A 24,740-nucleotide genomic window follows, 5' to 3' on the forward strand; every position below is an offset into this window, starting at 1 on the left:
CGACAGAATTCTCCGTGCCAGAGCAACATGCGTATGAACCACATAACTAATCGGTCAGATCATCATGTGCAACTATCATACAATCACAAGTTCAAACCAATGCAACAATCAACCATAGAACATAATCCATATTCATTGACATGATAACAACTAATTCTAAATCAACTACATAGCTCGTACAATTTCGCAACATAATTTCAAAATTTGACATTACAAGCAATTATAGAGTGTAAGAAACAATACATTAGTTCGACTAAACATAAAAGAAAGTCTAACCCTCGCAAATAAGATACATGGCTAATTATCAGTCTCTAAGCCCCGGTTTAGCCATAGACTTGGGCTTCATTTTTTCAAAAAAAAAAAAAATTGATAACATTATTTGTTTATGAAATATGATCATGTTTTGAAAAAAAAAATTCAAAAATTTTCAAGTTCCCAAAAACTGGTTTAGGGCAGTTTTTTGGGTGAAATATTTTCTTACACTCATAAAACTTTAACTTTTCTTCAAATAAAATGCATGTCCAAGCACAACTTCAAAAACTCTTTTTCTGAATCAGCTTCAACATTGCAACATACAATACATATAAAATGAGGTGTTAGTCATCGGTATTCAGTGAAGGATAACATAATCCATATAATTGTTCAACACAACAACAACAACAACAACGACCCAATGAAATTTCATTAGTGGGGTTTGGGGAGGGTAGTGTGTATGCAGACCTTACCCCTATCCCGAGGAGGTAGAGAGACTGTTTCCGAGATACCCTCGACTCAAGAAGACAAAAAGAAGGCGAAAAGAGGCAATCTATTAGTACCTTCAATAGAAACCATAAAACAAAGAACACCATCACCAGAACCAGAAAATAAGTGAAAAGCAAAATAATAACCAGTAGATAAAGCACATCAAAGAGGAACGAAAAAGTAGTGTGAACTCAACATAAACCACTAACAGTCAAAGACCAAGCCCTAATAGACTAGCCTCACTCTGCGGCGCCATAGAGATATTCCCAACTACCTCCTAACCTACAACCTTAATGCTCGATCTCCACAACTTCCTGTCTAGGGCCATGTCCTCGATAATTTGAAGCCTCACCATGTCCTGTCTGATCACCTCTCCCTAATACTTATTAGGTCGCCCTCTAACTCTCTTCATGCCCACCAAAGTCAGTCGCTCACACCTCCTCACCATCACATTTGGGCTTCTCCTCTAGACGTGCCCGAACCATCTGAGCCTTGCTTCCTGCAGCTTGTCATCCATGGGGGCGACACCCACCTTCTCCCGAATAACTTCATTCCTAATCTTATACATCTTGGTGTGCCAACACATCCACCTCAACATCCTCATTTAAGCTATTTTCATCTTTTGGATATATGAGTTCTTAACTGGCCAACACTTAGCCCCATACAATATGGCTGGTCTAACCACCGCTCTATAAATTTGCCTTTGAGAATCTGAGGCACTTTCTTGTCACACAGGACTCCAGACGCTAACCTCCACTTCATCCACCCAACCCCTATACGGTGTGTGACATCCTTGTTGATCTCCCTATCCCCCTGAATAACCGACCCAAGGTACTTGAAACTGTCCTTCTTAGGGATGAATTGTGAATCAAGCCTCACGTCCAATCCCACTTCCGTCGGCTCAGCGCTGAACTTGCACTCTAGGTACTCCGTCTTAGTCCTGCTCAACTTGAAACCTTTAGGCTCAAGGTTCTGTCTCCAAACCTCCAGCCTCTCATTGACGCCGCATCGCGTCTTATCAATCAGCACTGTGTCATTAGCAAATAGCATACACCATGACACCTCTCCTTGAATATGGCGTGTCAGTACATCCATTACCAGAGGCAAAAAGGAATGGGCTGAGCACAGACCCTTGGTGTAACCCCATAATAACCGAAAAATGCTCCGAGTTGCCTCCCACTGTCCTAACCCGAGTCTTAGCTCCATCATGCATGTCCTTAATCACCCTAATGTAAGCAACCAACACACCTTTTGCCTCCAGGCACCTCTATAGAACCTCTCCAGGAACCTTGTCATAGGCTTTCTCCAGATCAATAAACACCATGTGCAAATGCTTCTTCTTTTCCCTGTATTGTTCCACCAACCTCCGAATAAGGTGGATAGCTTCCGTGGTAGAACGCCCCCGACATGAACCCGAACTGGTTGTCTGAAATCGATACCATCCTCCTCACTCTTACTTCTACCACCTTCTCCCAAACTTTCTTGGTATGACTCAGTAATTTGATACCCCTATAGTTGTTATAACTCTAGATATCACCTTTGTTTTTGTACAACGGCATCACCGTACTCCACATCTACTCCTCCGACATCCTCTTCACTCTGAAAATAATATTAAACAACCCAGTCAGCCACTCTAAGCCTGCTTTACCCACACACCTCCAAAATTCTATAGGGATTTAGTCTGGTCCGGTAGCTCTGCCCCTACTCTTACGCATAGCCTTCACGACCTCCCCAACCTTGATGCACCTACAATACCTAAAGTCATAATGACTCTCGGAATGCCCCAATTCACCTAACACAATATCTCGTTCCCCTTCTTCATTCAGAAGTTTATGAAAGTAGGTCTGCCACCTCCGCTTAATTTGATCATCCCCCATCAACACTCTACCGTCCACGTCTTTAATTTACCTAATCCAGATCCCGAGCCTTTCTCTCTCTCACCTTGGCCAGCCTAATAACTTCTTCTCCCCGCCTTTGGTCCCCAGGCCGTCGTACAGATGAGCAAAAGCTGCATTTTTAGCCTCCGAAATCGCTAGCTTCGCCTCCTTCCTAGCTACCTTATACCTCTCACTATTTGCTCTTCTCTCCTCCTCGCTAGTGCTCCTTACTAGCTTCAGGTACGCTACCTTATTCGCTTTCACTTTACCTTGGACCATAATTCATTCCACCACTAGTCGCCTTTATGACCACCAGGGTAGCCCACCAAGACCCCTAACACCTCTCTGCTGCCTTCCTTATACAATCCGCCGTCCACCACATAATGCTCGTGTCTCCACTACTCCTCCAAGCTCCCATAGCCGCTAACCTCGCTTCCAACTCTTGAGCTTTATCCTTAGTCAAGGCACCCCACATGATCCTCGGGCGTCCTCGTAAAGACCTTTTCTTCCTCCTTATCATAATACCGACGTCCATCACCAATAGCCTATGCTGCGTCGCGAGGGTCTCACCGGGGATAACCTTGTAATCCTTGCACAACCCTCTGTCACATCTTCTAAGGAGGAGATAGTCAATTTGCTTCCTCACCATCGTGCTTTGGAAAGTAACCAAATGCTCATCCCTTTTCGGAAAACTCAAGTTAGCAATCACAAGCTCAATTGCCTTAGCGAAATCCAGTAGCGAGGTACCTCCTCCATTTCGATCCCCAAAGTCGAAGCCGCCATGCACCTCACTGTAGCCACCTACAAACGACCCAATATGCCCATTGAAATCCCCTCCTATAAATAACCTCTCGGCAGGCAGAATATTATGCACAATCTCATCCAACCCCTCCTAGAAGCGCCTTTTAACCTCCTCATCCAAGCTTTCTTGCGGCGCGTAAGCACTAATGACATTTAGGGTACACTCACCAACCACCACCTTAATAGTCATTAGTGTATCATTCACTCGCCTAACCTCTACCACAGACTCTCTAAGATCCCTATCTACCAAAATACCCACTCCATTCTTACCCCCCAGGACTCCAGTGTACCATAACTTATACCCATCAATATCCCTCGCCCTCGATCCTACCCACCTAGTCTCCTGGACACACGCTATATTAACCTTCCTCTTTTGGAGGATCCTAGCAGACTCTATAGACTTACCCGTCAATGTGCCTATGTTCCATTACCCAATTCTCAACCTATAGGCTCCCTTGTTCTCCTTACCTCCCTTGCCTCCCGTCGCACCCCTATCCCCCTCCCCACCCTCGCCACACCCCTTACCCCTCCCGAGGACATGACCTTACTCTATCATCCCAAACTGCAACCACTATACCTACAACAGGCTAAGAAAGAATCACTAGCACACAATATGCAACGAACTAAACTAGAAACAAACAAGTAGAAACTACAAGCACGCTAGTAGTATGAGTAAACTAATGCAAACTAAAAATGACTACAGTTTAAGTCACCCCAATTGGAGGGTAGATGAACGGGAGGTACCAACTCCCGAGAATATAACCTGAAATTGTCTTGGTGTACTTGATGATGTTGTGGCACCTGGCACATTCGCGTCTAACTTCCTATCGCCCCTTGCTGACGCTTGCCCCGACTGCTCTCCTATGCTTGTGCTTGCGCTTCCCGCTCGTCTCCAATACCACCAAATTTACTTACAAGACACACAAAATAGCGTAGAACAAAAATAAATGGGGGGTGGGGGTGGGGAGGGGCTGTCACCGCTACCACTGGTGAAGCCCAACTGTGGCAAAAAAAGGGAAGAAGGGAACACCTATAGTAATAGTGAACTTATAGAACTAGATGTTACTCAAATGAGTAACATCATAATATATACTCCATATAGTTAGGGACCATCTCCTTTTATTTTTCCTCAAAAAGAAATTAGATAGAGAAAAAAAAAAGGCAATACCGGCATGTAAAAATATTAGGACTTTAGACTATTATATTCTCCAAAATGAAATCACACCATTTTCTCTAACTGCTTCAATTTTACATCATAGCATGACTAAATAGTCTCTTAAGTTCAATTTTCTCTATTATTAGACTAATTATATATAATAATAGTAGCAAATTGATAGATAAAAACAGACAATTCCAAATGTCACACTCCATAAAATAAGAGCAATTTGCGGAGTCACATTGAATTAAGGGTGTCAAGCGATACCCCTTCTCCAAAAAATTATATTATATTGTTAGATATTTTTTATTTTATTTTATGTATATTTACTATACGTTGACTTTTCTTGACTTTTCATTGTATCTAATTATTTATATTTTGATATTCCTTGATGAAAATTCTGGCTCCTCCACTGGAAGCAATAGAACAGTAATAGTAACATAATCAGTGTGTTCTCACAAGTGAATCTCGAGAGGGTAAAGTATATACAAACTTTATTTTTACTTTGTGTGAGTAAAAGAGTTGTGTTCGATAGATAATCGACTAAAGAAGCTGACTTAATAAATAAATTAAAATATTTAAGATCTTTTCTAGTATGTTGAATAGTCTAAAAAAACAAAAAATAATTAGGTGCATGTATAATGATATACAACTGTGCGCGCTTTGACTGTCACCACCAAAAGAGAGGGTCTCATTTTCCTAGGCGCAAAATAGCACCGCCCACTGTGTTTTCACACTGCCACAACAATTACTGAACACACACTCTCAGTTCAGGGGTACTTTTGTCACTTTATTAAAAGGTTCCCCGATCACACCTTCTCCATTTTGTCCTCTTATCTTTTAGTGCTCCACTTTTTCTCTATGAATTACCTAAAATACCCTTGATTTCTCCTCCTTACCTCAAGATCTTGTTCTTATTACTTCCTCCCTTCCCTGAATGACATAGTTTCATTTTTAGTTTGTTCCAAAATAAATATCACATTTTTAAATTTAAAAAAATTTAACTTTAAACTTATTTATTTTATATATTTATTCTTAAGAAAAAACTTTTATAGCTATACAAATACCATGACCCACAAACTTTTTAACATTATAAGTTACAACTTTCAAAAGTTTTTTTCAAACTTTTTAACATTAACCTTTTAAAGTTACAACTTTCAACAGTTTCTTTTTTTTTTTAAGTCTGAGTCAAACTAGCTTATATAGTATATGAAACGGAGGGAATACTACATTTTTTTCTTTGGATCCTTCTCTTTCTAATAATACACATAGATATATGTGTGTGTTTTGGAGCTATATTTGGTAATGGGTCACTGAGCATTTTGTGTAAAGGTGGAATCTTGATTTGTTGAATGACATTTCATTTGGGTTAAGTGTTAAAATGTATGAAACAACCCATTAAAACAAAGTTTTTCTTGAGCTTTTGCTTTAATCTTTTTGGTCTGTACAAACCCTTTTGCTCTATTCTCTAAAAAAGTGATCTTTTGTGTTTTTCTTGACTAAAAGAGGTTTCTTGATGATGAAAACAGTGAGGTTTTACTGATTAGTCAGTTGGGTTGTGTTATTCAGCTTGTTGGGTTTGTCTGTTTCAAGATTTGGGAGCTCATTTTAAAGATCTAAGAATTTAGTTGCTGAAGCAATTGGAGTTGCAAGAATGAAGTCTAGTGCAAGACTTGACTCAGTTGTTTTTCAGCTCACTCCTACTAGAACTAGGTATATTTTTACATGGTTATAGCTAGTTTACTCAAAATATGTTATCTTTATTTGGTTTATATTTCATGTAATAGTGTTTTCAGATTGGTTTATTGTTGTGTGTATACATGGATGTGCATTGATCTTTGTGGATTTTTAGAGTATGTACTTATCAGGTTTAGCATTGATTGTGTAAAATCCAATTCAATGTTTGTTTGGATAACATTCGTATTGCTCTAGTCTTGATAAATGTCTTTTCATTCTACAATATTTTTCTTTCCTGGAATTGGCATTTCTCTCTTAGTTACTTTTTAGTTGTAATGCATAATATTGGTATGAGTGAGTTTAAATGGAATACCATGGTTAGTGACAATTCATATAGCTGACCCCAACTTGTTTTGGATTGAGATGTAGTTGTTGTTGACGTCTTCCTCTTAGTTACCAGTGGAAGGGAATTGACATTACTTTCTAATTGTTAAAGGAGTTGAAATCTGGATTTTATGTGAATCCTGCACGAAAATTAATTTCCTCTCTGGCTAGTTTGGCTTTTATGCAAACCGAAAATAGCTGGTGTAGTGACATCTACGCTTGCAATTTATCTCTCTACTTTTCTCTTCGTTAGAGTTTGGGGAGTATTCTTTGGCTTGTGCATAGCTTTACTTAAACACATAGTGAGAGTGGAGCTGTGGAAATTCTTGCTACTGATATAGATTTAAATGTCTTATTGTTTTCAGGTGTGATTTATTCATTATAGCCAATGGCAAGAAGGAGAAACTAGCTTCTGGTTTGCTGAATCCTTTTCTTGCTCACTTGAGAACTGCTCAGGATCAAATTGCAAAGGGTGGCTATTCAGTTTTGCTGGAACCAGATGCTCATGTCGATGCTTCATGGTTTACAAAGGGCACAGTGGAAAGGTTTGTAGTAAAACCTAGTGGTGTCCTTATGTACTCTTACATGTTAATTAGCATATCAATGGGAATGTTTCCTGGGATAGTCCAAGTCCAATCCTCTAAGGCAGGCGATCTTTTTGCAAAGGCATAAACTTTTTATTTATGTATAATTTTTTACTGAAATGGTTGGAACCTTCTCTAGGGACAATTCATATTTTTGCAAAGCAAGAAAAGAAAACTTTTGCAATTTAATAGGCTTTTTTTATGCATAGCCATCAAGCAAAACCAGAAATTACGTATGTAAACATGTAGCATACTTCACACCCCATAACATGAAGCTGCTCTGGCAGGTCCTACTAATTCTGAGAAAGATTAAAAAAGAGAATAAGGGCGTGATAATAATGTGCAAACAAATTAGGCCAATGTTTCCTTTTTTTGTTTTGTTTTGTTAATACCGAATTGGTGTAATGTTTCTTTCTCTTAACAGGTTTGTCCGTTTTGTGAGCACTCCGGAGATCCTGGAAAGGGTGTACACCATAGAATCTGAGATCTTGCAGATCGAGGAAGCAATTGCCCTTCAGGGACACAATGATATTGGTCTAGGGCCAGTAAGTATTTCCTGATCTTCAGTCATTTCATGTGTCATGGAGTGTCAAGATGTTAGTCCAACAATTTTTATTTCTTCAACAGGTTGAACACAAAGAAGCAAAACCAGCTGGAAATTTTGCAGGTACTTCAGAGTGAAAAACTTGTATCATTGTTGACCGAACAAAAGCCCAGTTCGTTTTCTTTTTTCTTCTCATCATCACTTAGGCGAATGATGCACCTCGCGATCAAGATGTTGTAAACTTTTTGGTCCTGGTTTCTTGGTTAACTTAACTATTTCCTCTTTAGTCTTTTGTTTCTTCCATTGCCGCATTGATTGGATCCTCCATTTACAAGAAATGCTACTCCGATATAGATCCCTAGATTATGCAATTATCTTACCTTACTTTTGTCAATAATCTAACAGTGGGCTTTATCCTCTAATGTTATGTGGAATTGCTAGTTTATGATACAAGATACTGAAAAATAGTGAAATTTGGACAGGTACTAAATCTACAGCATATGTCAGCGAGGAGAAAGCTATTGTCCTTTACAAGGTGACTGGGCATCTTCTATTCTTTCAATTGTTGCGCATATTATGACTTTTTCCTGATCTGGTTTATGTTTCGTGCAGCCGGGGGAAAATCAACCTCAGACAAATGGGTCAGGTTGTCAGGAAGAAAATTCAAGGTATAGTAGTCTGACAGATCATTTAAGCATATTTTTCTGTTCCTGGAAGTTATACTTGTGTCTGTGGTTTCACTTCAGAATTCCATGGACAGAGATTTGTTGATGACGATTAATCAACTAGAACTACTCAATCAGATTTCTTTTTGCACCTTTGTCCCCGTTTGTTGTTGTCATAATGTAAAGATAAATCAGTGATATCACTATGGACAATTGGAAAGAACTAGGATTTCTCTTTTTGATAAAGTTGAAAGCAGGATTTCTAACTTAGCACGGCAAGTTATATCTCTTGGTTGTTTGGAAATATTTTTATGCATCTCTTTATAAAAAAAGTATATTAGTTTCTCGCATCCGGTTCATTGTAAGCTGGTGTACCAGCTGGTTAAAAGCAATATAAATTCCTACATTGGCTTCCTTTTGACTGCTACACGTAATGTCACAAAAGAAGGCCGCCCTCATAAGACCGAGAAAAACAAAGAGAAAAGAGGAAAAGGAAAAACAGAAAACTGTAAGAGTAGATGTTTTTAATATTTTGCTTATCCATTGATAAAAGTGCAGACGTTCATCTTATTATGATTTTTAACATTTCAGTCAACCCAGTTTCTTTATGTTCTGTTGGCTAGTTAAAATTCAATAACATTTCTTGATAATTGTATTTCTATCCTTGTTAACTGTCGTCCACTTAAAATCTATGCCATGAACAGCACCGCCTTAGTTTGCATATTTGTGTGCATATTATGTGGGTGGGTTCAATTTTCATAGCCATAATGTAGTTGGCATTAGAGCTAATAGCCTCTTAACCTATATAGGAGTCAAAGTAAAGACATAAGTGTCAAAAAAATAAAGTATTGACATAAGTTACTTGCCGAAAGAAAAAACATTGACATAAGCTGTTTGGCACCATCATTTGATCATGTTACTGAAGTTATCTTCTGTTCGTTTCATTTTCATATGCCTAATTAAAGAATCTCCGGATAAGTGGACTTGCTCAGAGCTTGTAACATGTATGAAGAGCCAGAATTTTCAAGTTTAGTAATAGATCCAATTGCATTTTGATTGATTTGTCTTCTTATTCAGAGTACAGCTTTTGAAGGTCTTGGAGACTCGCAAGTCTGTGCTTCAAAAAGAACAAGGAATGGCATTTGCACGTGCTGTAGCTGCTGGTTTTGATATTGATCGCATGGCACAGATGGTATCATTTGCTGAGTCTTTTGGTGCATCACGCTTAAAGTAAGCAACTAGCAGCAACTTCTAGTTCCCTTTGTTGGAATAAACATCGCTTATTTTTTGTTTGCATTCAAATCAAAGTATTAGCAGAATCACAAATCACAAATAAACGGTTACTTGCAATCACCATTGCTAAAACAGTTATATATGTGGCAGAGATGCATGTGTACGATTTATGGAACTGTGGAAGAAAAAGCATGAAAATGGACAATGGGTTGAAATTGAAGCTGCTGAAGCAATGGCGAATCAATTAAACATTGCTGCAATGAATGCATCTGGAATTCTTCTATCTAATATTGCTAATAAGCAGTTTGATTCCAACGCTGAGATGGCTTCTGAGAATTATGTGAAATCAAGCGCAGATAGTAATTCAGGTAACGAAGCAAATCCTATGAAGGGTACTCTGTTATAACTTGCCTTTCATATAGGCCGCATCCGGGCAAGGTCATATTATTTGCAAATATTAACATACATTCTTCAAGTCATCAAGGTTATAGTTTCTATCTCTTTTTTGCCATGAAAAACGTTCATTCAGTTGGGGATGCTTTCAGTTCTGACCTTGGATATACTCTTATTGTTTATGAGTATTGAATAGGATGATTTAGGTATGTATATTCTTCTACAACATGTGCTTTCTTGAGAGAGTTGTGATATTTTTGTCATATTCTTTGGCAATATAGGGGAAAGGCCTCCATTTGATCAACAAAATCCAAATGGTCAACAACAATATCAGTTTCTTCATCCAATGTTTCCACCTTGGACAATGCATTCTCCAGGCTCTGCCGTACCTGCTTTTCAAGGATACCCTATGCAAGGAGTACCATATTATCCAGCTTATCCAGGAAATGGGCCTCTCTATCAACCTCCTTATCCAGGAATGGAAGACTCTCAAATGAGTGTCACTCCGAAAACTAGGCAGAAAAGACAGTCTTTGGATAGGGGAGAAAGCAACAGTGAATCGGAGGAGGACGAAGAAATGGATAGTGAAGGTTCTCATAGTCAAAGAAAGAAGGCTGGTGGACGGTCTAGGAAAAAACAATCAGGAAAGGTTGTTATACGTAACATTAATTATATCACGTCTAAAACAAAGAACTCTAGTGACAGCGAATCAGAAGCAGCTTCTGGTTCGGAAAAAGATGCCGATAGTGAAGATCTAGAAGGCAATGGTCACAGTCCGGTTAACAGGGAAACTTCACAGTCATCAAAAACAAGACGAAGCCGCACAAAGTTTCAGGATGAGTCAATTTTATATGATGATGACGCTGTACGTGAGAAGGAAGCTGATGGTGGGCACTGGCTGGCATTTCAAAATTGTTTATTGAAAGGCAATGAAGAAGAAAGTCAGGCTGACAAAAATGGCATGTTCTCCATGGAGAAAGATGCAAGGAGGAGGCGAAAAAATACCACGGGCGATGATCCTTTGGCTAGTGGTGCACAAGATGGCATTGAAATGAAGGATAGGTTGAGTGATGATATCCACACAGTTGGTGCGAAGATGTCGCGCATGTCCAGGGGACCTAATGGTGAACTTCTACTTTCAAACAGAGGATATGACAGTGCTCAAGGACTTGGTGACAAAATGGACATGCAGTTTACAGAAATAAATGGGAGAAAAGTCATGCTTAGAACTCCAAATGATGATTTTATGTTAAATGGTCGAGACAATCAATCAGGGATGAGAAATTCATTAGATCCTCTAGCTGTAAATGCATTTGAGCATGCGAATAAGATAGACAGAGCATCCTCACATGATATGGCTGATGAGTCTTTTATTGTACCTTTTAGGTCAATGTCATTGGATGATGTTGGACCAGATGGAAGAACTGCCATTAACATGGACTCTGAGCTTCCGCATCAAAAATCAGAAAACAACTCTGTTGGGGTTATGAGCTACTACGAGCCTAATGATTTGAGCTTGATGCCTGAGCGGGGAACAGAAAAGAGGTCAGGTGTCTATGACCCTGCGCTGGACTATGAAATGCAATTTTGCATTGAAGGGTCTGCTTCAAAGGATAAAAGAAAGAATGGAGTCTCGAATGACGTGAATGTAGGTTCTAAAAAATCAGAGAAAGATCGCAGGTCAAAAGCTACTGCTGATACTTCAGATAAGAAGAGGAGTGGAGGGCCAATAAGAAAAGGAAAAATGTCAAAGTCAAGTCCTTTGGATGATGCACGAGCACGTGCTGATAGGATAAGATCCTTCAAGTCTGATATCCAGAAGATGAAAAAAGAAAAGGTGCACTGACCTATTTTTTCTCACTTCCCCTCCCTTTTTCGCGGTACAAAGTGTTAGTGATTTAAATAGTGTTTCTGGAATATTTAACCAGTTTAAGTTGTTTTTTCATGATATATTTCCCAATAGAGTTTGAATAGGTGGAATTTTAAAATTTTACAGGAAGAGGCAGACCAAAAGCGCATTGAGGCATTAAAACTGGAAAGGCAAAAGAGAATTGCATCCAGAGGTGGCTCCAGCTCTGCTCGCTCTCCAGCACCAACAGCCCAAACAAGAAAATTGCCAGCAAAACTCTCTCCTAGCACCATCAGGGGATCTAAGTTCAGTGACTCAGAGCCTGGATCCTCGTCGCCATTGCAAAGAACCAAAATAAGAACTTCACTGGTGTCAAGTGATCTGCAAAAGGGCTCTAAAGCCAGCAAATCAACTGATGGCAGCAAATTGGCTGGTAACAAATTGAGTAGATCGGCATCATCCTTGTCTGAACCAAAAAAAGAAAACAATGGTGTTACACCTAATTCAAAGGCATCCATGGCACGAATAAGAAGATTATCAGAGCCCAAAGCAATCAGCGGCAAGCCTGGTACTTTGGGGAAGGCACAAAGTGCTGAATTTGTATCAAAGCCCAAGGCTCGAAGTGCTGAACCAGTGTCTAAGACGAAACGCTCTGATGTGCCCGAGAGCAAGAAAATATCTGCTATCATAGACCTTGACAAAAAGAAGGCTGCTACTCTTCCTGAGCTGAAAATCAGAACCACCAAAGAATCGTCTGATTTACCACAAGATAAACCAGCTGCAGAGAATATAGCAAAAGAGAAGAATGACAGGCCTTCTGTAGTATCCAAAGACGTTGAATCTTACAAGAGTGATCCAGATGAAAACATTATTGAGAAAACTGTTGTTATGCTTGAGAAGGAGAAGCCCTCTTTTGCAGCTTCCAAATCATCATCAGAGAAGGACAGTGTAGAGAAAACTGACTATGCATCTACACGTGACCCACCGTCACCCTTTGAGGGATTTATCCGAGCTCCTGCTCCTAGCCAACTGCAAGAACTGTCAAATACTCATGAGGTAGGACTAGTAGAGTTAGGTAAAATTAAAAGCTGGTACTCTTTGATGTTGCCCATTACACAACACAATTACTAAAAATTCTTACAGTTAAGTGACTACTATATCAGTTGAACTTGAACATATGGTAATATATACTTAACACGAGTAGATCATGGAGATAAAATGTTCCTGATTTCTTCCCTAAAAATGTCCCCCAATTTTAGCAAAACTTTTTCAGAAGCAACAGACAACTTAATTGATCTTAGATGTTTTAGTTTTATCTGGAATATGAATTTCCTTTATATACTTTGTTCATTTCTCTTAGGTGGCATGGGGGTAAGGAGGGGGTATTTTTGGGTTTGGGGGTGGGGGGCACTGTAGTGGTCTTGGGGGCCTGATTTGCTTGGGTGGTGTGAGCAAACTATCCTTTCAATTTATTTACGTGCCAGTTGAAGTGAATTGTGACCTGCGTATGCTTATTTATTGAAAAAAAGAAAATTATATTTTCACCTAAACAGCCCTTGTCACGAAAACGTATAATATACACCTAAACAATACTTATTAATGAAAAAGGAAAAAAAAACTCACCTACTTAAAGCCTCGTGTTTCAATATGCTCATATGGATATTTGTAATAAATTTTCTGCCAATGGATTTCTTGTATGCTGTTTACATGGTGCCGGGGATTCTCATTAGCATATGATTATTTAGCAAAGGTAATAATTTATGCTCTGCTTGTTTGGGTTCTGTATTGAATTAACATTAGTTGCATATGCAATTGCGAAAACTGAATATTCCACCTTAATATTTGCAGGTGGGGACGAGTTATGCTGATGACACACCCAAATTTGCAAATATCGGTAGTACTGTTTATCGTGCTCCCTATGCTCGTGTCTCCTCTGTAGAGGACCCTTCTACCAGAAACTTGGAGTATGTTAAAGCACCCCCGTCGAGCTCAGACATAGCATCAACAGTTAAAGAAATTGCCAAAGCTCATGCACCTGATATTCACACCATCAGAGTAGATAACAATCCAGAAGCTGCAGAGAAGACTCAATTGAAGGAATCACCAAAAGGTTTTAAACGCCTCTTGAGGTTTGGAAAGAAGAACCATTCCTCTGCAGGAGCAGAATCAGACGGTGCAACCATGAATAGTGTCAAGCAGGATGATAGTGCCGCAAATGCTTCCTTGCCTAGTGAAGGTAACGAGCTTTCAAATCTCTTAACTTGATAGCCGTAGCTGAAAACATCGATAACATGTTCCCTTTTGAAATTATGGGAACAAGATCTGGTGTAGTTTTCTTGTTAAGATCCTTACCTATCCAAAAAACAAAAATTACTCACTCTGTCCCTATTTATTTTGCACACTTTCCTTTTAGCCTGTCCCAAAATAACACCTTTCTATACTTAGAAATGATTTGACTTTAAAATTTTCATTTTATCCTTAAAGAGATAATTTAGAGCCACAAAAATGTCTATGGCTTGTTTTAGACCACAAATTTCAAAAGTCTTTATTTCATTATTAAACTACGTGTCCAATCAAAGCATGTCACATAAAATGGGATGGGGGGAGCAGTGATTTTCTTATAAATCCAAAATGAAGTTTAGAACCAGCTACCATTTGAATCCTTACAATCTGTTACTTCGGCTTCCCAAACCAAATAGGGAGCACCAAAAGCAGAACAAGAGGACAAGTGAAATAAGAATATAAAAAGATAAGAAAACATGTTAAACAGAACTGTTTGTGATTGGAGAGAGGGAGGGGTGGAAGGGTAGTGGATGAGTACTGTTGCGTTGAGAAGAATGGGGGAAACAATTCTTGGCTAACGTTTCTTTTCAGTAGCTTCGCACAGTTTTGGAAATATTTCTTTGACTTGTATGTACTGTAGATGACTCGATGGAATATGTCTTGATCCTGAATGTTAAACCCTTAATTCTAATTCCATCTGCACAATTGTAATGCATATGGAATCGACAATAATTTGTTCACCCTTGTCCCTCTTTAATATCAATAAGCTGACCTTATACCTTGTCTCCTCCAGTTTACACTTTGAAGAATTTGATCTCCCAAGATGAAACCCCAACTGGTGGCAATGCTCCTCAGAAGTGTAAGATTAATAATATCCTTAAGATTTAAATGTGTTTTATATTTATATGTATGAATGAGGAACTGAGGTATTTACACTTGGAATACAGCTCGCCTCTCTTTGTTATCTCCCTTTCGAAGCAAGACTAGTGAAAAAAGGTGACAGTATGCAGTATCAAGATTGTTCAAGTGAGTCTCCGATGGTTGTCAGCTCAAGGTGTGACACATCAATTCATCATTTTTTTAATTTTGCTCACAGCTCTTTATGACATTCCAAAAGCAGTTCATTTCCTAAAATGTAGTATTTTGTAAAAAGAAATGGTGTTAAGATGAAAAATGTATATACGTTCGACTGCCTGTTAGCTTTCAATGTACTTACTGTTTGGATTTGATAGTTGGTGTTTGCAGTAAAGATGCTCCAGAAATTTTTACAGTTCCTATCGTTTATTTATTGCTTCAAAGTAATTACACATTTTGCAATTTTCCTTGACCTATGGCTTATTAAGGCCAATAGCATGGGAAATGAATATAAGAGAAAAAAGAATGTGGCAATGAAAACACAAAAAGGGCAGCCTGGTGCAGGAAGCATCCCCTTTCATGGAGGATCCGGGGAAGGGCCGCACCCCAAGAGGTGTGATGTAGGCAGCCTACCCTGATGCTTGCATTAATGGCTGATTCCACGGCTCCAACCCGTGAAACATGTAGATGCATTACTTTAGTAAAACCTGGTAACAGAATAATTGCAGAAGATAAAATGAAATAAATATGTTGAGGGAAAAAAGAGAAACGCAGCAATACTGAAATTCTTTTTCTTGATATAGCCACACCTAGTTATGAGATCCTAGCTTGACCTTACACAAGAGTTGCTTGACCCTTGACAGCAATCTCAGTTTGCTAAAATATTAGCTAACTTGTATTGGAATGTTACTTCCCAGTTCTGTAAATGGGAATGACTCATATCAAAGTATATTAGTTGAAGGTGTAGTTTCTATTCTACACAAACAAGGATGTCTTTTAGGTTTTTCTCATTTCTGCATTATTCAAATCTAATGATGAGGCAAGAAACATTGCTTTTGCTCCTTCTAGTCAAAGCTTCTTTGGCTAAGCATTCAGCAGCTTCTTGAGGATCTTCCAAATGCCTGATCAAGTTCACTGCCTCTTGCTGCTTCATTACCTGGTTAAAATTTCACAAGCAGAAATCAACAGTTAGCACTAGCTGAGGTTTGTTTCTTCTTTTGGTTGTGTTGGTTTGGGGCGGGGGAGAGTCTGTCGGAAATAACCTCTCTATCTTTATAAGATAGGGGTAAGCTCTGCGTATACACAGCCCTTCCCAGACCCCACTTGTGGGATTACACTAGATTTGTTGTTTTTTTTGGGTGGGGGTGGGGGGGGGTGGGGTGGGGTGGGGGGTGGTTGGATATTGAAGTTTACCTCCCATATGCCAGGACTAGCTAAGATAACAAATTCAATATCGCGATCAATTCTTTCAGAACCAACAACAAGTTCTGAGCTTTTAGAAGGCTTATTAGCTGCAGCTCCCTTTCCAGAATCCAAGGCTGTGCTTCTTACTTTAGGTAAGCGTTTGACGACAACTGATATGAACCAAAAACAATCAACTCAGCTATAGTCTATACATCAAAATGAAAATTCCCAAAGAGGGGTAAAAGGATGATATATTATCTTGCCTGGGAAGAATTTATGTGACCAATGTGACTTTGTTGTATGCTGTTGCCTTCTGTTAATTTCGAAAGCTTCGCCGTCTTTGCATACCACCACTTTGTATTCACCCATATTTGCAAGTATTAGCTTCTCTCCATTGATGACTATTGCTGAAGCTGAACCCATGTTCCATGTCTTCTCTAGTCGTTCTGTTTCCCTGACCTTAGCTTTTGCATGCACATGTGCCTTTTTTAAGGTTTCCTTGCTTTTCTTCCTCATCTGTGACTGAAGGAAATAGCCACAAAACATGAGCTAAACCTCTAACTAAGCTACAATTTACAGGTTATGTTGCACTGGGCTTTAATAATCAGCATCACCTTTCATAGGTGTTCCCTTTGATTTTCTAGATACACTAAAAGGAACAAAAATTATTTCCCCAACAATCAAGCATCACCTAGGAGAGCCTTGGAGCAACGGTGAAGTTGTCTCTATGTGACCTCACGGTTCCAGCCGTGGAAGCAACCACTAATGCTTGCATTAGGGTAGATTTTCTACATACACTTCTTGGGGTGTGGCCCATCCTCGGACCCTACTTTGACGCGGCACACCTTGTCCGCCGGGCTGCCCTTTTAATCAGGCATCACCTCTCATAAATGATGATACTGATTATCATTGAGGGCTTACGAAATACCCAATGCTATTAACAAACACACAACAACAACAACACACATAGCATATGAGCCTATGGTTCCATTCTTGTTGTTGCCTTTTAAATTAAGTAGATATAAGAAAGTATTAGATAGATCGATAAGGAGTAGGTGAGTTAGGCCGGCCAAATATGATATACAAATGAGACCTGTATTATGAGCAAGCTGCGCGAAAAATGCTTTTTCTTCTTCTTTCCGTTCCATAACTTTGGGAAAGATAATCGATGGCGTGTGTGTATATATATATATATATATATATATATATGACAGCATGACCATGGACACAAAATGATAAAACAAATAGTGGCGATCACAACTAAGTCATGAAATGTAGTATGACAGAACACAAGAGAGTGGTGAATCCTAAGAACATATTATTCTCATGGTTTGTTAATTACCTCGTTAAAATTGTCGTCAAACAAATGAGTCTGCAGGTACTTGGTAACTCCGCCACCAATTCGGGTATCAAAAACTCCATAAAACCACCACTCTTGTTCTTCTACTTGTTCCCTTTGCACCACCACTTTATCACACTCTACTTGGTTATTTTGAGGTGTTTGTGGCGGTGCTCCGCCGCCTAATGGCTTTTCCTCCGCCACGTAATATCCATGAGTTATAGGCATCATCCATGAAAGCCTCTTCCCATTGTTCGTTTCTCTCTTCTTGTATCCTTCTTCTTTGGCCAGAAAGTTTCTCAGCCGAAGTTTCTATAAAATTCAACAAATAAACGACTTATAAGAGATTGAAAAACTTGCATGATGGACCTATACATGTGATTTCTGCCTAATGTTCTGCGTCCTAACAAACAAAAATACCAAACTCTATACATGAACCTCAACTGGCTTTTGACATAGGTGCGAAGCAAGTCTAAAAGATACAACAATTGTTGGCGGAATGAGTGAGGACTTTGTTTGCCCTAAAAAATGTGCCAGAATTGTATTAGTTTCGTAAAAACAAACCATGCTAAAACCTTATGACAAAGGTGGTCAATAGAAATAAAAAATATAGAAGAAATGTCCCAAAGAAAGGTTTGTAACAAGAGGTAAATGGACTTATATAATCGTGCATTTTGGGGTGGAACAATTAAAAGAAAATGAAATTTCGATGTAAATGTGAATCTATAATCCTTTAATCGTCATTTCTTTGCTTTGTAAACGTATTGATAAATGATATTTAAAGTACAAAAGATTAAACAAAATATGTATACATTTAGAGAAATTAAAGAAGCAATGTACCTTGGCTATCTTGAGTTGAAAATCCTTGAACCCCATGTTTTCAGCTCTCAAAATCCAAAAATGGCAATTGACTCTGGTTAACAATCTTCTGAGATTTAATAAAAGGGAAAAATTTTGAAAACAAAAAATGTATAGAAAGAGACAGAGAGAGGGGATTTTTCTTAGGCAATAAGAATTTATTATGTTTTTCTTGTTCAAATATAATTTCGTGAAATTTGATGGTGTTGACAAAGAGTCTAATACTTTTGAACTTATCTATGCAGTTTTGAAAAATATTAAAAGATAAAAAGAAGAATGAATGATAATTTTGGTAAAGGAAGAAAAGAATTTTTACCACAGTTAATAGTAAATTTTTTTGGGGGGAAGAAATTGTTATCTTATCTAAATAGGCTTAAGTTTTATCCGCTGACTATACCTATACAAAGTATGAGATGTTAACCTGAAAAAGAGGATTAATAACTTATTAGAGCCAGTCAATTTACTCTTAACCATTATGATTCCCCCCCCCCCCCAAACTAGCAATAAATAAAAATTAAATTCTTGCACATTATCTAAATAAACTACTACATCATATAAAGAAGTTACAGATATGGCCATATGGGACCAATAACTTTCTTTAAAGGAGAAGTGGAAAAAAGAGCAAGCTTTGAGATGGTTACTTTTGTAAATTTAAGCAATGTTATAAAAATTGAAGGTACAGCACGGTGATATTTACTTATCATTGACATAACCGTTTATTTTTATATAGTATAAAAATAAAATAAGATGTAAAGCGTAAAGGACAGAAGAACGTAAGATTTATTGGGCGTTTGGACATAAGAATTGTGAAATTCCGAAAAAAAGTGAATCTTTTTCTAAATAAAAATGGTATTGAAAATTAGAGTTGTGTTTGGATATGAATACAATTTGGAGTTGTTTTTGAATTTTTATGAGTGATTTGAAGTGAAAATTTTGAAAAACTGTTTTTTGGAGTTTTTCAAATTTCTGAAAAAATTCGAAATTGAACTTCAAGTGAAATTTGAAAATTTCATGGCCAAACATTAATTCCGAAAAAAGTGAATTTTTTCAGAAAAAAGTAATATTTTTAATGTCCAAACGGGCCCTTAATTTCACCATATTAAGTAAATACAGGTAATCCAATTCCAATGTGAGATTTTGACTACAGGATTTGGGATTTTGGCTGTTCTGTTTAATTTAATTTTCAACGGTCAAATCTTATGCCTTGGACCAAAACATTTCACACCTTTGTAAAAATTATTTTAAAATATGAAATACTACATTTGGTTATTATCAATGGAGTTTCAAATCTATAAATTTAATTTTTGAAAAATGATGAAAATCCAGAACGGTTTTTAGTCATCTATGACATGTACAAATTGTGCACCTAGCATAATGAAACACGAACTATAATATGGAGAAAATCATAGATTAAAAAACTTTTATGATGTAAACACCAATATTTGCGATAAATATTTGATTCAAACTTTTTAGTTGATTGAGTTGGTTATATTATCTTTAATTTTCACGTATAAACATCACTTTTTAACTAATACCTATATATTCTTCCAGTAATTTTTTTAAATATAAACTTATTCTATAATTTTATAATTACCTTTTAAGTAATCCAAATTTCCAATTAACCAAAGCAGATGATTCTACTCTATTTTTCATCCTAATTTAGTTTTCACAGTATTTCGTTTTCTGACGGCCTGCAATGGATGAAACTATAACTTAATTATTTTAGGAAAAAATGTGTAATGTGAAAAAATATTGGATAAAAAGTGTCAATATAGTTTGCACTAATTGTTAGTTATTCACGCATTACCATATGAGCTTGCGATAATTGAAAAAGAATTTTTATGACTGTAAAGCCATATTTTTTTAATTAAAATATCAGCTGAATCTGAACGTATATAGGATTACTAAGATATTGTCTCTAATTTGAGTAGTGAATAATTAAGATTGTTGATTTTCTCAACATTTTAGTGTGTATATCTTTATTTCAAAATTACTTAATAAAAATTTAAATCAAATAATAATTAAATATTACATCCACAAAGTGTTAGAGAAAATAGTAATTTATATATATATATATATATATATATATATATATATATATATATGATCATACAGTAAAATTTTGTGTTCGATGAAGCGGACTCTAACGCTAGTGGTAGCGGTAGCTACCGCATGTGGTAGTCGATGGTGGTAGTTGTGTGAGGTTGTTAGATATGGTATAGGTAGTTAGGTAATGTGATGACCCGATAGGTCATCTTATGTTTTAGAACCTAATTCTGTGCTTGGAAGTCTTAAACACCTCATTTTATCCCTCCTCAATTTGCATGCGCAGTCCAGGCGTGTTTCCAGAAAGCTTTATGTTAAAAACTGAGAAAATATGAAATTTTTGCCTTAAAATCCATTTGAGTTGACTTCGGTCAACGTTTTGAGCAAACAGACCCGGATTCGTATTTTGTCGATCCCGATGGGTTCGTATCATGATTTGGACTTGGGCATATGCCCGGAAACGAATTCGAAAATCTCTAGCCTGAGTTATCGGATTTTGTTAAAATTTGAAAGTCAGAAGCTTAATGACTTTGAAATGTTTGACCAATATTTGACTTTTTGAATAATGGGTCGTATTTTAGTTCTGGAACCCGGTATAGGTTGAATACTATATTTATAACTTGTCTGTCAAATTTGGTGAGAATCGGAGTTGGTTTGACGTGATTCAGAAGTCTGCTTGTGAAAATAGAAGTCTCACAATTTTCTTGAAAATTTCATTTGATTTGGTGTTCAATTCACTATTCTAGGTATTATTTTGGCGATTTGATCACGCGAGCAAGTTCGTATGATGTTTTTAGACTTGTGTGCATATTTAGTTTAGAGCCTCGAGAGCTCAGGTGAATTTCGGATAGGTTACAGAGTGAAATATGGACTTAGAACATTGGTGGTGTGTTCCAGGTCTGGTGCAGACCTCAGACCTCGCAATTGCGAGGTCAGGCTTCGCATTTGCGACCTCTGATAGGTTCGCATTTGCGAGCAACACATCGCAATTGCGAAGAGTAGCTGGGGCACCATATGTTCACGTTTGCGAATAATTCTTTGCATTTGCAATCTGGGACAGGGGGAGGCAGTGATCGCAAATGCAACCAAATGGTCGCATTTGCGTAGATCATGGTTCGCATTTGCGAACAGTTCATCGCATTTGCGATGGAAGCAGAGATGTGAAGAGCTTCACAGTTGCGATAATTTTTTCGCATTTGCGGGGTTCGCAAATCGCAAATGCGACATCTGTAACTGATCAAAATGGGAGTTAGACGAAATTATTGTTCATTCTCTCAATTTTTCAAACTTAAGAACCCTAGGGCCAAATTTTCAAAGGACTTTTCTTCCCCAAATCATTGGTAAGTGATTCTAAATTAATTTCTTTCAATCTCTCATTACTTTTCCTAAAATTGTAACCTAAAATCTTGTGTTTTCATGGTAGAAATTAGGTCTTTGGGTAGAATTAGAAATTTTTGTAAAATGGGGATTTAGACCTCAAATTGAGATCTGATGCCAAAATAAATTACATAACTGGGCTCGGGGGTGAATGATTAATCGGGTTTGGTCCGAATTTCGGATTTGGACCAAGCGGGTCCGGGAGTTGACTTTTTCAATAATGATTTAAATTGAATTCTTTGCAATCGTGGGTAATTCCTAAGGCTTGATGTGAATCGTTTGGTTGGTAATTTTCTAGATTCTATTGGTTCGGAGCCTTGTTATAAAGGCAAAGCGGTGGTTGTGCTTTGAATTGATCCTTTGGAGCGAGGTAAGTGTCGTGATTAACCTTCACTTAAGGAATTAGGACTTATTTGTCTATTTGCTACATGTTTAGATGTTGGGTACAACATATATGTGAGGTGACGAGTACTTATGCGTTGTTGTCACGTTTAAACATGTGGGTGGGGCTTGTTTCTTGCAATTGTTGCTTCCTTTGATCATGCTATCCATGCTTAGACTAGTTATTTGATAAATTGATTGTTCTTATCATATTTACAGGCTTTTGTAATAATTGAGTATTGACTCCAAGTTGAGATTGGTATTGTGGAACCGTTGTTGAAGTAATTAGGCTTGTACTTGTTGATCCTATCTCTCTGTTATTACTTATTCATTGTTATGTGGTAAGGGAGAATATTAATGCATGAAGGGTGATATCGTGCCATATTGTGAGTGTTAATGCACGAAGGGTGATGCCGTTCCATATTGTGAGTGTTAATGCAGGAAGGGTGATGCCGTGCCATGTTATGAGAGTTAATGCACGAAGGGTGATGCCGTGCCGTTTCTATTGAATTATACTGTGAGTGAGTGTTAAAGCACGAAGGGTGATGCCGTGCAATATCTTTGTTTCATTGTGGTTGAGAGTAAAAGCACAAAGGGTGATGCCGTGTAATTTTCTTCATTGTTCTTAATTATTTTTTTACTGATTAAAGGCATATTGACTGTTCTGGTTATTATTTCCGCTGTAATTCTCATATTTTGTTTTTCCCCTTTAGCATGTCCCCTCCCAAAAGTACATGTTTAGCTTTCATTTGTTGCTATCTTGTACATATACTGTTATCTGCATAATTTTATTATGTATGTGTCTTGTCATAGCCTCGTCACTATTTCGTCGAGGTTAGGCTCGACACTTACGAGTGCATAGGGTCAGTTGTACTCATACTACACTCTGCAATTCTTGTGCAGATTTTGGTACCGGCCCTAGTTGTCCATGAGTTGGAGCAGCTTGGAATAGCTTTGAAGACTTGAAGTAGATTTGCCGGCGTCCGCAGACTTTGAAGTCCCCTTTATTTTTCTTATTTCACTGTTTCTTTTCTTTCAAAACAGTTGTATTTCTTTTAGAATCTATTTGTAGTAAATTCTAGAAGCTCATGAGTTGTGACTCCAGATTTGTATCATAGTAGATATTGGGCTTTTATGTTATTCCGCACTTGATTTTATTTCATTTTGACTTAATTGAATTTATCTATTGAAATTGAAAGAAATTGACTTAACGGTTCTCTAACGTTGACTTGCCTAACAAGTGAAATGTTAGGCGCCATCACGGTCTCGAAGGTGGGAATTCCGGATCGTGACAAGTTGGTATTAGAGCGCTAGGTTGTCTAGGTCTCACAATTCATGATTAGGCTTAGTTGAGTCTGGAGGATCGGTACGGAGACGTCTGCACTTATCTTCTAGAGGCTATGAAGTTTAGGAACAAATTTCACTTTTATTCTTCTCTGTTATGCGATTTTGTTCTCTCATTGCTAATTGAACTCTTCTACTCTTATTCTCTCGCAGATGGCGAGAACATGTACTACATCTATAGTTGATCAGCAGCCAGAGCCCCTAGTGGAAGCTCCTACGAGGGGCAGAGGTCGAGGTAGGCCGAGGCAGGAGCAGAGCTCAGCCTAGAGCTCGAGCACCAGCACCAGCAGTGGAGCCTCAGGTGGAGTTTGATGAGGAGGTTCCAACCCAAACTGTGCCAGTTGGACCAGCTCAAGTCCTGGAGGTGTTCATCGCCACCCCAGTGCTTCAAGACGCTCTAGTCCATTTAGTGGACCTTATGGAGAGTGTGGCCCAGACCGGTACATTTTCTATGGTACCATCCATCTCTCAGGCTGGTGGAGGAGCACAGACTACTGCTACTCACACTCCAGAGCAAATGGTTCCCCTGTTTCAGACTCCAGCAACCCAACCAATTGGGGTAGTTCAACAGATTGTTATGGCAAAGGTTGGTGATGGACCAACTATGTCTTTTGAGGTCTTATTAAGATTGGACAAGTTTACCAAGCTCTTCCCAGTTCACTTCAGTGGTGCATCTTTTGAGGACCCACATGGTTATCTTGACCGCTGCCATAAGGTCCTGCGAAACATGGGGAGAGTGGAGACCAATGTGGTCGATTTTGCTGTGTTCCAGATGATAGGTTCTGCCAAGAGATGGTGGAAGGACTTTGTATCGACCAGAACAGCTGGGTCGCCTACTCTTACTTGGGACCAGTTCTTTCAGATATTTCTTGAGAAGTTCCTTCCTGTCACACTGAGAGAAGACTATCGCAAGTAGTTCGAGTGTCTTCAGCAAGGTACTATGTCTGTC

The 24,740-nt window shown here is 38.2% G+C and overlaps 3 protein-coding genes across 3 annotated transcripts; 1 reads left to right on the forward strand and 2 right to left on the reverse strand.

Moving 5' to 3' along the window:
* Window positions 1-1,356: 1,356 nt before the first annotated feature.
* On the reverse strand, window positions 1,357-1,836 carry LOC138891290 (uncharacterized). The gene has a single exon (XM_070174630.1). The coding sequence runs from the start codon at window positions 1,834-1,836 to the stop codon at window positions 1,357-1,359; it is 480 nt and encodes a 159-aa protein (XP_070030731.1).
* A 3,869-nt stretch (window positions 1,837-5,705) lies between these two features.
* Window positions 5,706-15,457, forward strand: LOC104211747 (COP1-interacting protein 7). The gene is made up of 13 exons (XM_009760849.2): window positions 5,706-6,288; window positions 7,002-7,181; window positions 7,645-7,765; window positions 7,848-7,887; window positions 8,247-8,299; window positions 8,377-8,432; window positions 9,507-9,659; window positions 9,813-10,030; window positions 10,337-11,892; window positions 12,052-12,960; window positions 13,753-14,140; window positions 14,981-15,046; window positions 15,135-15,457. Exons 1-13 carry the CDS (start codon window positions 6,230-6,232, stop codon window positions 15,185-15,187), a joined length of 3,852 nt encoding a protein of 1,283 aa, XP_009759151.1. The 5' UTR covers window positions 5,706-6,229; the 3' UTR covers window positions 15,188-15,457.
* A 362-nt stretch (window positions 15,458-15,819) lies between these two features.
* On the reverse strand, window positions 15,820-18,757 carry LOC104211746 (putative protein phosphatase 2C-like protein 44). Its single transcript, XM_009760848.2, has 5 exons — window positions 18,626-18,757; window positions 17,789-18,097; window positions 16,710-16,968; window positions 16,456-16,616; window positions 15,820-16,198 (listed from the first exon to the last, which is right to left on the reverse strand). Exons 1-5 carry the CDS (start codon window positions 18,659-18,661, stop codon window positions 16,061-16,063), a joined length of 903 nt encoding a protein of 300 aa, XP_009759150.1. The 5' UTR covers window positions 18,662-18,757; the 3' UTR covers window positions 15,820-16,060.
* Between the last annotated feature and the right edge of the window lie 5,983 nt (window positions 18,758-24,740).

Source organism: Nicotiana sylvestris, chromosome 1 (assembly GCF_000393655.2).
Source record: "Nicotiana sylvestris chromosome 1, ASM39365v2, whole genome shotgun sequence".
Classification (NCBI taxonomy): domain Eukaryota; kingdom Viridiplantae; phylum Streptophyta; class Magnoliopsida; order Solanales; family Solanaceae; genus Nicotiana; species Nicotiana sylvestris.